General features: G+C 37.2%; 1 protein-coding gene across 3 annotated transcripts in view; it reads right to left on the reverse strand.

Moving 5' to 3' along the window:
* Positions 1-18182, reverse strand: part of LOC126183902 (uncharacterized) — a 463083-nt gene that overhangs the window by 162021 nt on the left and 282880 nt on the right. For all 3 annotated transcript variants that reach the window (XM_049926242.1, XM_049926240.1, XM_049926241.1), the window contains 2 exons: positions 15425-15574; positions 7129-7273 (listed from right to left, as the gene is read on the reverse strand). In XM_049926242.1, the coding sequence (XP_049782199.1) occupies positions 7129-7273; positions 15425-15562 (283 nt within the window). In that variant the 5' untranslated portion in view covers positions 15563-15574. The remainder of the gene's footprint in view (positions 1-7128; positions 7274-15424; positions 15575-18182) is intronic.

An 18182-nucleotide genomic window follows, 5' to 3' on the forward strand; every position in this document is an offset into this window, starting at 1 on the left:
ATTCCAAATAAGAGGGCAGGATTTTCAGGGATTCAGGTAACGTGAAGAAAAACAAAGCCCTGAAATAATAACATTCTGAAATAAATATAATATTATATCTACAAACTAACAACTGAAGATAGGAAAATCACAAACTGAAGCAGCAAAAAAATACTGGAAAGACCTAGCTAATCATTATTTGCAGAACTGAACTGTGAGGCAACAGGTCACCATATCAAAAAGTTTATTTTGTTTACAAGCATTATAATTTACATCAAACAGTGAATGTTCACTACCATTCCTGTTAAAGCTACTGACTTCTTCATTCTTGGTCTTCAATGCTATTTTTACAACATTACTTGGAGTATATTTTGCAACCATCCCCTTAATATTGTCAAAATCGTGTCAGATTCTATGCTGATCCCCATATTACTCTAGATCCCTCAGTGACAAGACTTATTTTATCAAAACTGAGCTACCTGTCAGGAGACTCATATATCAGCTGATCAGCAACCACTTTTGCATATCCTGTGTCAACATTGTGATCATTCAATTGTTATTAACAATGAACAGACTCAGGCAGTGATTAAAATGGCAACAGAATGACAAATCTGTTACTGAACATGTCAGCTTCACCAGACTGGAACTTCAGATTGTCCTCCCTGCACCCATTACCCAGGACTTGTCAGGTGAGAACTTATTCTACACCATGTGTTTATTACATATCACCTATATGGCTTCAATTCATCCAAATCACTTTTGTTATTATCAGTGACCCTGTTGGCTAGTGTCCTTAATACATTCGTGCTTCTATCACCTCCTCACTACTTCACATTTATTTATTTTTAATTGTCACATATCTTCTACATTTTGCATCTCCTTTTGCTATTCTTTTCTTCCAGTTTTTTCTTATTCATTCAGTCATTCCATTGCTGCAATCTTAGTGTCATCCATGCTTCAAGACAAGGTACTAGTGACAGACTAAGAAGCATTCACAGAAGATTGCCAGAATCTGAAGAGTTTTTGAAATGCAGTGGTCTGCCATAACAACTTGTACTTCAAGTCTGCTAAAACTCAAAATATAATAGCAGTGGAATTCTTGGGACAAATCTAAGTGTTCTACAGAATGTCAGGATACATGGAACTTGAGGTGATGAATTTGTAGTGGTAAGCAGGGGACAAAATTTCTCTGCTGAGAACTAGCCAAGTGTGTAAAATCATTTGAACAAAGTTAACTAGCAGAGTACATGGAAAACTGAAATTGGATACTTCTACTAGATGCCATACTTATCAGCAGAAATAACTGAAAATTTCATAGAAAATCTGAGTGCCCCAGTCTACACTTCTCACTCAGGCTATAATACTGGAACAGACTTTAACTATACTGCAATACAGTGAGAATATTACAATTTCATAAAACCTCCCTTAAAAACTAATATAAGAACATACTTTAAAAACTACTCAGAACAGGTAGTTCAAAGACTAACTCAAAAGTTTTTTTTATGATGAACAGACCTTACAATGAGGATATTGACATAAAGACTAGGACAAATGATAATGGTAAAGTTACAGTAACAGTGATCAGTGGGTTATGAAGTGCTCCAAAGACAAATAGTAGCCTGCACAAACAAGTGGCAACATCATTTCTAAAATAGGAGCTAGATGCTCTTAAAACTGGCACAGAATATTCAAGTGAATTTTGTGGCACATGCTAAAGAAACTAGTTGAGCAAACTCTATAGATATATATACCTAGCAAAAGACTTAAGGATGTTAAAACCTTCATCATGGTACACAAAAAATGTAAGAGCACAAGAAACAGTGCCCACTTCACAATGGTCATGATGTGGAATGTAGAACTGAAGTTAGGCAACTGATAATTTAAACAAAAAATGATGGATCCTCAGAAGGGCAATTACAAAAATTACTCAGAATGGTGCATTAGGCACATTCTGCACCCCACCACAACAGTACAACATGCAGAGAAGGATGAAGCCATGAAGAAAGATGCAGCCACTGCCCCTGTACTATACACCAGCACACTATCAGGAAGAATTGGGTGCATATTGAAAAAGGACAGAGTAAGAACTGTCTTCTGCTTTCCCAATAAAACAAGGGCATTACTGGGAAGTATTGAGGTGGTCTCAGTTTAAGGAAGGCTAGTGTATATCAGATTATGTGCCCATTTGCAAGACATATATTGGACAAACAATGAACACCATCAAAGATCGGTGCAGAGAACGCCAGTGGCACACTTGACTAATCCATCCCATCAAGCCAGTAGTCACAGAGCACTGTTTGTCTGAGACTCATCAGATGGAATACTGGGACAGAGTCGTCAGAGAGACCATCAAAATATGCATCAGGAAATATCTCATCAACCGTGACTGTGGCTACTATCTCAGCAAAGCTTGGGAAGCAGCATTGGGTCTAATTAAGAAGATACTCAACAAACACTATGTTCCGGTGGTCAGAACAGATGGATTAACTACACCCACACTACCGCAACAAGGGGCGCCCTGCTAGGCATTGCCAGCCACATATGCCAAAATGACTGCCTGCTCTGCTGATGATGAGTCCTTGGGCATGGATAACATACAGAATGGCTTGTGGGGGCACGGGATATAAGTTGGCCATACACCCCAGGAGAGCAGTTTGTCAACACACCTGACAATAGCAACAAGTCTTATCGTCAAAATATTGTGCCCATTGGACACTTCAAAACAGTTGTACACCTGTAGACTGTTTGATCGACAAGTACACCAGGAGAAATGAAAGACTCACTAACCAAATTGTTCAACAAATTTTGTAAAAATTCTGTTGAAAGATCACCCCAAACTGGCTGTTGTCAGCACAAGACATAGTGTTCAGACACATGTTAATGTTGTACAGGCTAAAACTGTAACAGCTGTATGAAAGCTGAAATACTGATTTTCACTTTCAAATGGGTCATCACAAAGTAAAATAAAAGAATTTGATTGTAATGACTCTACAAAGAGAAGTAATGTTGATATAATATTGTCTAGGAAAATGGCTGATACTGTTAAAATTCAACAATACCCCATGCTTTGAAAGACTTCCTGTGAGGTTTTGCACAGAAATTTGAAGTATGTTATCTCCACTTTTGTTTTAACTGAGATTCCTTGAGCAGAAAACTGCCTTCAGTCTTTGGAGGAGAGCACAGGTTTTAACTACACACAGAAATGGCAACAGAACCAATTCACAGGAAATGCTATACACCTAACATCTTTCTGTAGTAGATCTGTAGAATGTATTGTGTCCAAATGTAATAACACATCTGAAACAAAATGATCTTCTGCATAAGCTTACAAAAAGGCTATTTATGCAAAGCCCAATTTGTACTCTTTGTACCCTAAAGCACTCTTTAAGGGGTATTTGGGTGGTTCCATAGTCTTGTGATATTCAAAAAGCATTGGGTTCAATATTGCTGTGATTTAAGCTAGCGGAAATGTGCTAATATGGAATATGCAGCCTTTTTTGTGAATGGGTTGAGACTTTTTTGACATGCAGAACACAGCATATTATCCTGGAGATGGAAGGATCCACAAACATGGAGGTAATTTTGGATGATCCCAAGAAATAGAGATAGTGCTAGAATATCTGCAACTATATGTGTACATACTCTACAATCTATCTTTTAGTGTGTGTGAACGGGTACCATATGACACTATAATAACCTCGTCTCCCATCTTGTTCCATTTGTGAAAGTGCATCAGGAGAGCAACAGTCAGTGTCTCTGTATAATTCAAATTTCTATGATTTTACTGCTATGCATATTTTGTGACAAATTTGTTAGAGTAATAAATATGTTGCTTGAAGTATTTAACAGAAGTATTATATGAAAAAAGGCAGTAATATGCAATCAGATCATGATAAGACACAACTTGATAGAAAGACTGGAAACTTGCTGTAAATGTATATAAATTACAGTTTGTGAATCATAGAAAGCTAGAGATACCAAACAAAAGCCTGTGTAACAGTATATGGGAAAATTCAGTGGAATAATCAAAATGTACATCATGGGTGGAGTAATTGACAGACTTCAATTCATTGGCAGGATCCTGAAAACTACAGTTTGTGCAAAAAACAGATTACTTGCATAACCTATACTGGCACAGTGTTCAAGTGTATGAGATCCATATTATGTCTAATAGGGAACATCAAGCATTCATAAAGAAGGGCCAGTGCAGATAGTCATAGGCTTGCTTCACTTGCATAAATTCAGAAAAATTTGAGCAGGAGGAAAGATTCCTAAAAGCCCATAAAAACTAGACTAATACGAATTTGCAGCTCTGCCCATGTGAGGAAAGGGAAGAAACTTCAATATATGGGAAAAACTGTAGAAAGGCCATTCCACTTTACATTTATTTGGAGCAGGGCCAGTTCGAGAACATTTTTCCACATTGGTGATATACTGTATCATTTGGTGCCCCCCCCCTCTCCATCTCTCACTCTCTCTTTGATATACTTCATCTGTGTCAGTTTTCACTTCTATTATGACACACCCTGAATAATATAAATCTTGCACTTGTGTACTTCTCTGCTTGGCATCAAAAGTGGCTGCTTGTGTTTATTGGGCCTTAAGCTGGCCCTCGTTTGGCTAGTATAATTACAAATCTAGAATTTTGTTTATTTATTTTTATTTGTTTATTCATTTATTTTAACTCCAGTGTATCCAGGTAATGAATAATTTTCTAGGATGCAGAAAGAGAGAGAAAGAGAGAGAGAGAGAGAGAGAGAGAGAGAGAGAGAGAGAGAGAGAGAGAGAGAGAGAGAGAGAGCAGCACAAATGATTGCAGTAATTGTTATAATTTACATCAAGACATAGAACATACAATGTAATAAACTATTTAGTCATAACATAACAGCAGTTTTTTTATTGTGTTTACAATGAGCAAATAGAATGGACAACAGATATGATACTTAAGGGAAATTGAAGGCTTTGCAAAATAAAGGTTAAACAATGTTCATAAATATTTACTGATGACTACCAGCTACCACTAATTTACATATGTGTTAAAATTAGTGAATTACAATGAAAAGTATACCAGCATCAGATTGTTCAAATTTAACACAGGCATTTGGAATACAAAGACCCTGTGGATTAAGTTAATGTAGGTAGAACAGAATTGCCAGTTATATAAATTACAGATATTATTATTGTTGGTCACAATATTAATCCAGGGTACATATGGGGTTTTCTATAATTGACTACTTAAACTGTTGTTTGAATTTTAAAAGTTCGTTCACAATAGATTTGATTTGAGGAAGGAGCAACTGATCAGTTTCTTTTACTTGTGTAATGCACCACTTCCTATAGCACATTAAGGTTTCACACTGTACTTCAAGATTTCTCCTTGTATTGTGGCTGTCATTTGATATATACAGGTTCTGATTCTTACAAATAAAACACATCAATGAGCAAAGGTATTTAGGGATATTATTAGCAGAATTTCTAATTTTCTAAAGAGGTTACTTTGTGAATGTCTGGGATGAACCCTGCACATGACTCTCATCACACATTTTTGGGAAGTGAAAACCCTTGTTACTTTTGTTTGGTTCCACCAGTATATAATTCTGTAATCTGACAGTGAATGGAAGCAGAAATAGTGCGCAGTTTTGACAGGATAAATAGTCCAGCCAGAAATAATTATATGGACAGAATAACGGGCTGAACTTAGATTTTTTCTACGTGAAGACTATGATCAATCCACTAAGATTATTCTCAGTATGTACACCCAAGAATTGAGATGAATCCACAGTTTTTAGGTCTTGACAATTACATATAACATTTACCTGGTACCTGCTGCATTCTCTTAATAGCAGTGAAATGAGTAAACTGTATTTTGTTGCATTTAGTGAGATTCTATTTGAAGCAACTCACTTTTTAATGCCATTAAAGGGAATGTTTGCAGTTTCCTTAAGATTGTTTTGGGTATTCTGTTAGTAATAATAATTGTATCATCAGCAAAAGTGTAAAATGAATCTCAGAGATGGCACACATCATGAGATCATTAATAAAGATGAAGTATAATAGGGGACAAAGCTCAGGGTCATGTGAAACTTCTCAGTTAATAGGATCCCACTTAGACAATACACATATTCCATGTGCAATGGTTCATCAAGACGTTTTGCTTTCTGTCATTAGATACAGTTTAATCAACATTCTGGCTATCTCACTTAACTTGTAATACTCTGTCTTCCTTGTAAGACTCTCACTGTTGATTCAATCAGAAGCCTTGGATAGATGACAAAAGGTTTCAGGATTCCAATACCAGACATTCTTCTATTAATGGATTATTAAAATAGGCTGATAAATGAGAATATTACTTGTTTAGTTGATACACCCTGCTGGTAACCAACATGGCTTTAATTCAGTGAGTTGTAGTTTTTGAAGTGTTTCCCTAAAATTTTATGAATTGGTTTCTCTGAAGTTTAAACAAGTATCTTAGAAGGCAGACTGGGTGGTACACAGTCATCTATTTCAAAAATATGTTTGACAGAAGCATGCTAATGTCTATTTAGGATAATTCCTTATTGCAATGAATTGTGGAAAATACAACACAGTATCTCATTTATAGTATAGTAACAGTACACAAGAATTTTAATGGCTATTTCATTCACTCCAGAGAGTTGACTGCCATTCTTTCATTCATCTTGGGCAAATAACCTCTGATGTGACTAACTCAAAATCTCACAATCTCAGACAGTACCTCTTGTGATGTAAGCTTACAAAGAGTTTTTCACTTCTGGTTCCAATTCTTTCCTTTCTCTCAGAAGAAACTTGATTAGAGGCTATTAGATCATTATATTCTTACAAAGTGGTCTATACAAAACATTTAATCTTTTGGTGTCTACAACTATCTGATCTGACATTAACCATTTTACAGTCTCCAACCTTGGAGAGAAGAGTGCCATATGACACTCTTCCACCAATTTTATTTTCTTGTAGATTCATATGTTCCTCTGCATTTCTGAAATTCATTATTTATAAGCTACTAACTTGTGATGTCCAAACATTGTGTTGAAGATAATAATTTCTTGAGAATAGAGATAGTTGGTAAGGTTATTTTCTTTTAGAAAGTGGTGCTGGTTATTTTAAAAACTGACTGCTAGTACTAATTCTTACCTGCTCTGAGTATTGCGATGTATGAGATTGTGTACTCAAGACAGCGATCCATTAAAATTCCCACAACAGTGTTCTTTTTCACTCCCATATGACGTAGTCTTACAGATAGAAAATAAGTTAATCTGTCAAGTTCTTCATATGTGATCTGTAATAATCGTAAACTACATTTTAATTAATGTTTAAAGTGAGTTTTATTTTTTAATGGGCTAATGAGAAAGATAACTGAATTGAGGATATTATATCTCAAGCAGACTTAGAATATATTGTTCCTGAAACTATTCATACATCTTTAAAACATGACAGTATGGAGCTGCATGATAATTTTCTCATAACTCATGTAAGGTATTAGTCATTTAATTGTTCATCATAAAGATTTTATGTTTCCTTTGCTGTCATGTGAACACACCACAAATACAGAACATGGCCTTCTCATATGTCAATGCTGCTGTAGCACAGAGAGTTTTTGATTTGAAATGACAGGGAACGTGTGACTGACACGATTAGGGTCAAACAGTAGTACAAAAGGAAGTAAATGTGAGGAAGCTGACCTTTTGCTACATCCACTATCCCTATTTATCCCTTCTCTTGCATACCAAGGCACTGTTCCACCCACACCTCCATCCTATCTCTTTACATATGCATATCAGTATATTATCATTTACTGTGTATGGTAATTTTTCATATACACTTCGTGGCAAAGAAAATGAAGCACACAGAATGGGAGGGGGAAACAAAATGGAGTTTCATAGGTTGCGAGGATATGTGATGCTTTTGCAGTGATTACAAAATTGAGCCAAATTGACAAAGAACTTTGTTGTATAAGCTCACTTATCAGTATGACATAGCTCCCCCTCTGGCCTGGATGCATGTACTGATTCCACTGAGAAGGGTTTCAGAAAGCTGTTGTATCCTCTCTTGCTGCAAGCTGGCCCACAACTGTTGCAATTGGTCCTCGATATCCTGGGTATTGGCACTGGGATGGAGTTCATGTCTGCACTTGTCCCACACGTTTTTGTGGGGGACAGATTTGGGGATCTTGCTGCCTACAGGAGTTCCTCAACATCATACAGTCAGTTCATAGAGATACATGCCATATGTGAACTAGCATTGTCCTGTTGAAACATGGCATCACGATACTGTCACGTGAGAGGTTAAATATGAGGACACGGGATGACTGCGATGTACCATTGTGCCATCAGGGGTATGCTCAATCACCACTAGCAATGACCTGAAGTCACACACAACGGCTCCTCACAGTATGCAGTCTGTCAAAAACACTGAAAGAATGGGAATTTTGCCCAGGTTGCCGCCAGACTCGTCGATGACTGTCACCTAGGATAGGGCAAAACTGCAATTCGTCACTGAATACAATGTGACACCATTTGTCAGCAGTCCATACTTCCCAGTCACAGCACCATTCCAAATACAGCAAGTTGTGTTGTAGTGTTAACAGCAGGTCTCACACGGGATGGTAATCCCCTATTCAGGCTGCTGCTCGTCTCAGACCAATGGTTGCAGGATGACACAGAATGTTGCAGGGACTCAATTACTTGCTCTTGGATGGCAGGTACAGGTTTGAAGATATTACAGCATGTTTGGTGCACAACATGATCCTCCCTTGTATTAGTCAGTTGTGGTCAAAGAGCACTTTGAAGATAAGTACGGCTGCTCTCACGCTTCTGTGCAGTCCAGCATTGGACCACTGTCACATCTAGATGCCCCACAATCCTAGATACTGTGTAATTTGACCATCTGGCCAAATGGAGACACACAATGAGGACTCCTTTCTAACTCTGTCAGGTGCTGACAACACTGTCCTACTTGAGTATGCAGCATCTCCACATCATTCACAGTGATCATTCGACATCTGACATGGTTGACACCTCCTGGTAACAAACTAAACATGAACAACATGGCCACTCTGGTGGCCACTCTACCTGTCTTTGAAAACTGCAACATAAAGCTTTGTGTCGTGCAGTCATCGAGGGTACACGAGTGGACATTCATCTCTGAAAGCCCGTACCAATGATGTTTTGTTGAATGGTTCGCACGCTGACACATGTTGTGGCCCAGTGGTGAAATCTGCAGCAGTTTGCAGAAGGGTTGTACTTCTGTCATGTTGAATGATTCTCTTCAGTCGTCATTGGTCCCGTTCTTGCAGGATCTTTTTCCAGCCACAGCGATTTCATGCTTCACCAGATTCCTGATATTCATGGTACACTCGTGAAATGGGACAATACCCACTTCATCGCTACATCGGAGATGCTGTGTCCCATGTCTCACCTGATGACTATAATACCACGATCAAACTCACTTAAATCTTGATAACTTGCCATTGCAGCAGCAATAACTGATCTAACAACTGCGCCAGACACTTGTCTTATACAGGTGTTGCCGACTGCAGCACCATATTCTGCCTGTTTACAAATCTCTGTTCAAATGGTTCAAATGGCTCTGAGCACTATGGGACTCAACTGCTGTGGTCATAAGTCCCCTAGAACTTAGAACTACTTAAATCTAACTAACCTAAGGACAGCACACAACACCCAGCCATCACGAGGCAGAGAAAATCCCTGACCCCGCCGGGAATCGAACCCGGGAACACAAATCTCTGTATTTGAATATGCATGCCTATACCAGTTTCTTTGGCTCTTCAGTGTCTATAGTGAACTCAGTTTAGTACCTCTTCAGTAGTTATCCAATGTACTCATAATTTTCAGCATTCTTTTGTAGCATATAATTTCAGAAGCTTCTACACTCTTTTTATCTGTAGTGTTTATCGACTACATTTCACATTTGTAGAAGGCTCCATTTCAGACTAATACTTCTGCAAATGATGTCCTAAGACTTACATGTATATTAGAAGTTAAAATATTTCTCTTTTTCAGAAACAATATTCTTGCTATTGTCAGTCTGCAATTTGTGGCTATCTTTTCTGTTTCTGCCACTGTCTATTTTGCTACACAAATAGCAAAAAACATCTACTATATTTACTGTCTCATTTTTTAATCTAATTCTCTCAGCACCACCAGATTTAGTTAGATTATAATCTGTTAGTCTTGTTTTATACATATTGACATCAATTTTAGAACCTTTTTTCAAGACTGTATTTTTTCATCAAAAACCTCAAAGTTTTTATTTCTTTTTCCTGAACTTTAATCCACTTCTAAAATTTCTCTTTTGTTTCCTTTACTGCTTGTTGAATGTACAAACTGAATATCAAAAGGGACAGGCTACTACTGCTTCCCTTTCATGTCTTTTGACTCTCATACCTGCAGTTTGGTATCTGTAGAAATGGTAGATAACCCTTGTTTTATTGACGTGTGTTTTCCAGTCAATATTGTTAGAAATTCTCTCTAAATCTAAAAGTACTACAAATGGAGATTTGTCTCTCTTCATCTACCTACTGAGATAAGTCAAGCAGGCAGTATAGTCTTGCATTTTCATACATTTCTCCAAAATCCAAATTGATCTTCCCTGTGGTAGTCAGTTTCTATTCTTCTGTAAATACTTCATGCCAGTATTTTGCAACTATGATTTATTAAACTGATGGCTCAGTAATAGCCACACTTGTCAGTACCTATCTTCTTTGGAACTAACATAGCAACATTACTCTTGAAGTCTGAGGGTGTTTACCTTATGCCATATACTGTATGTTTGAATGCCAGATAAATAGTTTTGCCATCATTGTTCTCCCAAGGATCTCAAAAATTCTGAGGGAATGTCATCTACTCCAGGCACCTTGTTGCAATTTAGGTCATTCAGTGCTCTGCTAAATTCTACTCATCGTGTCATGTCTCCCATCTTACCTTCATCTGATCCATCTTACTTTTCCACAATATTGCCTTAAAGTTTGTTTCCTTTCTGTAGCCATTCTATATATTTCTTCCACTTTTCAGCCTTCACTTCTTTGCTTAGTTTTGGCTTGCCATATGAGTTATTGCTATTCATGCAGTTGTTTCTTTTATCCCCAAAGGTTCGTTTAATTTCCTACAGGCGGTATCTACTTTTTCCATGGTTACGCTTGCTTCCACAGCTTTTGATTCCCCCTCTTGACTTTCCTGCTTTGCCATTTTACACTTATTGCCATCTCATTTTAAGATGTCTGTATTCCATTTCACCTGATTCATTTGCTGTTTTTTTTATTTTCTCACCTTTTGTTAATTAAATTGAATATCTCATGCATTATACAAGGATTTCTATTGCGTATTGTCTTTTTGTCTATTTGGTGCTCAGCCATCTTCACTATTTGATTTCTAAAAGCTACTCACTCATTTTCCATTTTATTTATTCCTTCAGTTTCAACCAGTCACTAGCTAATACACCCTTAGAAACTCTGAACAACCATTGAATCTTTGAGTTTATTTAGGTCTCATCTCTTAAATCCTTCTGCCATTTCTTTCTTCCTTCCTTGTAGTGGGGGTCCTTGAACTGTTGTCACATTTCTCATCTCTGTTGCCAAATACCTCGATCTCACTATTCATCTTCATGCTCTTCCATTCCTCTTCTCTCCATCACTTCTTGGATACCACTTAGCCACACTTTCCATTGTCTTCCTCTTCTTCTCCTTCCAGGAGATTGCCATGAAATTACTGTCTTGGGCCATTCATCTTCACTCATTCTTTTGACATGCCCAAGCCATCCTAGCTGTCTTTCTTCTATTTTATCCATAATACTGTAAAGAGCCTGTGTATTTTCTCTTATTTCCTCATTTCTTATGTGGTCAAGTCCGGAAATTTTACAGTTTCATCTCAAGTGGTCCATTTCTAACACTAAGTCTTTTTTAATTTCTTTTTGCGAGTTCCCATAGGCTGTTACTGGTTCCACGATGGATTTGTATAAATGAATTTTAACTTTTAAAAATCATCTTTGAGAACTGAAGTACAAGGTTTAATTTTTTGATAGCCACCCTACCCTGCCTGATTCACTGTTAGATATCTCTGTCACATCTTCCATCATGTAACAGGATACTACACAGATACTTAAACTCTTTAACACTTCAATAAGATGTCTGGCAATGTCTAGGTTATTTCCCTCTTTTTTGCAACATCTATCTTCTCAAAATTAATTTGCAAACGCCACTTTTTATACTCTTCCAACAACTTCCTGGACATGTAAGATATACGCTCTTCATCATTTGCTGCAATGATCTGATCATCAGCATAGAAAAGTAGGTACATATACTGGTTCCCTACTTCAGTCCCCATGCCCATGCACTTTCTATACAACAGATTCAGTGCATATACATCAAGAGTGTGTGCTTCAGTCTTTTAGTTATTCTGAAGGGCTGTCTAGAAATTTCTTTCCCTACTTTAATGACACATTCTGCCAACTTGTAGAGGTTTATGATGCTTCTTACATAAAGTTTTGGCAGTTCCCCTGAACATAGCACCTCAAACAATAGCTTTAGTGGCACTGTGTCATATTCTTTCTCAAGACCTATGAAAACCAAATGACTGCTTAGATTCCTTGCCAATCTCTTCTCCATGATCTATCTTAGGGTAAAGATGTTATCTGTACATGACACGTCTCTTCTGAAGCCACTTTGTTCTTATGCTTCATTTACAAACTTTTCCATTCTTAATTTTAAATTCCTCCCTTACAGCCCGATGATTGTACTTGTGACACTTCTGCCACAATAACTACTACATACTTTCTTGCTTCCTTTTCTATGTATGGGGCTTAAATATGTTAGGTCTCACTCTGCTGGAATTTCCTACCCATCCCACATACATTTATTAAACAACTTCTTAGATAGTCATACAGAATGGTTGGGTCACACCTCACTAATTCTATTGGTAAAGTTTCAGGCCCTGGTGATTTCTCAATTTTTGTATTATTTATTATTAATAACAGTTCACCCATATCCCTATTTTCTCATTCACTATTGGACCTGCTCCTATGTTACTCATAGAAAATTTTGTGTTGATAACTCTGTACTTGCTTCAGCAGATGTCCTGCTCTTCCTGCCACCACACTTCACTAATTCCCACTATATCCAATTTCAGCCTGTCCACTTCTCTTTTCAGTCTGTCTAGCTTACCTGCAGGATTAAGAACTATGTTTCCACACACTGACCCAAAGAACGACAATTTCTTTTTTTAATGACAAACTCCTCCTAAGTAGTCTACACTGAACTACTGGGACTTTTTACCTCCAGACTATTTTGCCCAAAAGGACGTGATCATTATTAAACCATGCAGGAGAACTACATGTCCTTAGGAAATATAACAGCTGTAGTTTCACCTCGTTTTCAGATGTCTGCTGTATGAACATAATAACATGTTGGCTAATGTTACAAGGCTATATCAAGACTGTTGCCATCAACTACTGAATAGGCTGTTGATCCGCTTCAGGAATCCAATGTAAGTCTAGACTCTCCATAGATATCGCTCTGATCTGGTTGCCCCTATGGTAGAGTTATTTGTATACTGAGCCATATAAGAAACTCCACTGTAGATAGGTCTATGGTTCGTGCAGGGACAAAGTTACTGCCAAAACAAAAAGGTGCTGAATTTTAACTAACACCTTATTCAAAAGCTTTGAAATAGTAAGTTGAAACCACATGTGGCCTACAAGATATGCAGGTTTTGACAATGCAGCTTTCAGATACTAATATGTTGTCTTGGGCTATGTTATGCACATCAGAAGGCACAGCCACATTAGGTATTTGTGGGTACCACAGCCATACTCAGTGGTGTCCCAAGGCTGTCACAACCCAGGGCAACAATCTGAAACCTGTCTACTGTGGACTACGCAGGTTCTAGCTTTTTATGGACACGTGCCAACACCTCCAGCATCTGCACACAGTGAGCACATTATCTATCCATATTTACAGTAACAAGAACGAAAGTATTAACCCAAAAAATGTCACAGCTACGAAAGACTGCAGGGAGACAGCTATAAAAAGAGATCACACTAAAAGTCTGTGGCAGTGCTTGGAGAATTTAGCACCACTATTGAAATTTCAAACTACAGAGAATGAAATTGTGAAAACAAACTTTGTCACAACATCTTTTAGGTGGTGATGAAAACTAGACTTTTTGACAACAGCAAAAATGCACACACTGACTACTGTACCATACTGTACACAGATGGACAATCAAGTGAGAGTAACTGCATTCAGCTCTATCATGTTCAAACTGAACAAAAACAGCTCTAACTTCCTTATTAATAATGTAAATAATTCCAACTTGTCATGTAGTTCAAGTGATTCTTCCTTTGTACAATCATTTAAGAGTCTATTTTCTTTTCTTTTGCTTGTATAGTGGATTGCATATCAAAGCAACAAGATATCTTTGGGTTATTGTTGAAGAAAGGGTGTGGGCTATTCAAGACCCTTTGATGGTTACAGAACATGTATGGGTATGACCCCACTGAAAAGAGCAATTCACACAGGTGATTGTAGAAGTTTATAGAAGATGTAATCACCAACACGAATCGCCTAGTGGATGAGTTTATTAGTACAGGTAGACTTGTCAAATCCCAATGTGCAAATGAATCATTATCACTATGTTAAGTAGCAATGTTGTGTAGAAGAATAATCATTTAAACTAGGTATAGCACTGGAACAATGAACATCAGTTATCCAAGAGGTAGTGCAATGATAGGAGAGTAATTTCACGTAACCACATATAAAGGATAGAAACACTACAGCCTGTATGAGCAGTATTTTTACTGGCATAAAATCTTTAGTTTTGCAAGTTGCTATCCATACAGGCCATAGCTAAGCTACAGTTTATGGCCACTTAATTTCTCTTTCAATCTGATAAACCAGTATAATCACTATTTGAAACCCAGATGTACCATGCCATGTTATTCAAAATATGAGGAGAGGTAAACTTTGAAATTTGGACTCATGGACAAATAAATTGTTCTTGAGTAATTAACAATAGGATGACAGAAAACTGGTCCTGTGATGTACTGTTGTGCAAAATTTGCATTGAGATTTTCGGAAATTTAATGTACTACAGCTGGTCTGTAGTAAACAATTGGAATGAAATAATTGGGCAAGTACACATGATCATTTTATTATTATGTGTACAAAGAAGGCAGCACTATACACTGAATGATCTTCAAAAGTATTATTATTGTCTTCTGTGTGGTGCATAAACTGAATTAAGAAATCATTCTGCAAGGGAAATGTAGTACATTTTAGTAAGTGTATTACCTTATGTCATGGAGACAGACCATTTGTATTTTGCAGATAAACTATTTGGCTAAAATCTGAAAATATGACTGACATAAAATATTCCTTTATATGAGACAATATTATGCTACTTAAGAGACAGCTTACCTGTTGCCCATCGTGAGTTACTACAGCTATATTATGAGGAGTTAATCTGGCTTGTTTAATAAATATTTCATGCAGGCAGCCCTGCTTGTCATAACCATCCATGTTGATAGAGTATGAGGAAGGGGTGTACTGGGACATGTTGATATAGTTCTGTAAATAAGCAAGTACATAAAAAATAGTAATATATACAACAGTCACACACAAGAATAATTAAAAAATAAAATATAATATGTCTGATCATAAATGTGAAATCCCCTAAGAACAACAACAAAATAAAGCTAACCAATTAAAAATTTCCTAGACTAAATGTTATAATAATAATAATTGTTCACTCTCTGATATATCTCAAATTGTAGGAAGACTTATCGCCTCCAATTTGAAAGATGTTCAGTATGAGTGGTCTCCATTTTTCAAAGGTTTGAATGGGATAATCGTAAAAATTGTGTTCATCCATACCACACTACTGCAGGAGACATCATTAAGGGGACCACACTGTGGTTCAGGTCGAAAAAAATCGATTTTCGGTTTTCATCATATTTCTATAGATTTAGGTTTTATTTAAGCACTTTGTAAAGGATTTTGCTGAAAAAAATTTTTTTCGAGCATTTAAAGAGCATTTTCTTACCACGTGTGTTTACGTGCGACGCCCACTTTCCTGTCACCCACTTTTCTGCATATGTTTTAGATCTTTATATCGACAACATTGCACATCAGGGATTTTTTTTTTTTTTTGCTCCTGAGTGTTTTGGCTATCCTTGGAATGCAACGGTCGGTATTCTTTTGTTTCTGCTGTTTGTAAACAACACACTTTCAAACACACGGTTAGTTTTCTACAAGTGTGATTGCGAGCCGCGCGGGATTAGCCGAGCGGTCTCAGGCGCTGCAGTCATGGACTGTGCGGCTGATCCCGGCAGAGGTTGGAGTCCTCCCTCGGGCATTCGTGTGTGTGGTTGTCCTTAGGATAATTATGGTTAAGTAGTGTGTAAGCTTAGGGACTGATGACCTTAGCAGTTAAGTCCCATAAGATTTCATACACATTCGAACATTTTGTGATTGCGAGTAGTTGCATAGAAAACTTGCAGGTATACTATGGGCAAGCAATTAGGAAAAATAAAGAAAATCTGGAGGCAATGAAGAGAGATGTTTGGGCCATATTCTTCCATAATTCCTCTACTGATGATAAACCATGTCATGGATTGTGCCCATCAGGAGAAAATTCGTGGTGAAAATACAACAGGGCTCAGGCAACTTGAGAATCTTTTTCTCACCAGCATTCTCTTCCTGCTGCTGTTATTACAGCAATTAAACCTATTTTCAGAGACTTGGCTCATCCTAATCTTCTAAGGAAATGTCTGCATTGTGAATGTTTCAACAGCTTAATTTGAAACCGCCGTCCTAAAACTGTATTTGTAGGGATGCATACAATGAAACTAGGAGTTCATGACTCTGTTATTACATTCAATTGTGGCAATATTGGAAAGTGTTGGGTACTGAAAAAGCTGGGAATCAATCCTGGTGATAATATGATCACTGGGCTGCAACATTGCGATAAAATGAGGGTAGTTGATGCAGACAAGTCTGCCTCTAATATGGTCAAGAAAGCAAGACAGTCAGGAAGGTGAAAAAGAAGCTGGAAGACCTGCTAGAGGCCAAAGAAGGGCCATCATATGCGGCAGGACAGTTTTAATCAACTGTAAATAACAAATTTCAAAAGTTTGTTCTTTAAAGTCTCACAAACTAAAATTTTCAGTACATATGCCCCATTATATCAGAAACTATCATAAATAAATGTATGAAATTTTCAGGGACCCTACATAACATAAAAAGCCACCTCTGGTACTACATTCATTAATATTCCCCCATTAGGAAGTCCACAAAAAATATTTTCTGCAGAAAAAAATTAATATTGTTTACTAATAAATTTAAAAAAAGTATTTCTCAAAAACTATAAAATGGATAAGTAGATTTTAGTACAGTTGACTCCGTTAGCATCATGTAACATACAGTAAAAATATTAAGGTTCTGCATCAAATAGTTTTTTTCAGAAATGGGTCAAATAATTACCTCAATTAACATGGGTAAGATAGGCAGGGTGTGGTCCCCTTAAAGGCGCTGAGTGGGAAAAATGGCATTAAATTCAGTTCTTAAACATTACTGGTTTTTCCCTTATTCACGAGTGAAATCACGGCAATAAGAGAAAATTGCATAAATTCTGAATTTAATGTCCAAGGTACAAACTAATTGCAATACTCTATTCAACGCTTTGTTACCTTTCGTTTGATGCATATGAATTTCCACGTGCAGTTATCTGCTGTGTTACCATTCACAGTTGGGAGTTGAGTTCACAGCTGCTCAACATTGTTGCAGTAAGTGAGTGTGCTGAGCAAAGTACCCCGAAAAATTTACCCAAAGCAACTGGTAGGAAGAGCAGGCATATAATTTTAACCATCACCTCGAAAAAGTAGAGTTACGTAACTAATTTTTTGATTGTTTTCAGGTAAATGTGTGCAGTCGGAGTACGTGACACAATACCGTTGCCAAACAAAATCGTGCAGTCCACTGATAAAATGAAGTATCGTGTGTCGATTATTTTTATAGATTTGAAGCGGAAGGACGTCGAAGAAATAAAGGCAACGATACTGCAACAATTTATGCCAAGTAGATGGGAGTGTACGACAACAGTGCACCATCAATTAGGGATGGCGGTTATCGCTGAACAATCAGTTTTAGGCTATATCGGTTTTTCCCACGCCACTTT

Source organism: Schistocerca cancellata, chromosome 4 (assembly GCF_023864275.1).
Source record: "Schistocerca cancellata isolate TAMUIC-IGC-003103 chromosome 4, iqSchCanc2.1, whole genome shotgun sequence".
NCBI classification, from domain to species: Eukaryota; Metazoa; Arthropoda; class Insecta; order Orthoptera; family Acrididae; genus Schistocerca; species Schistocerca cancellata.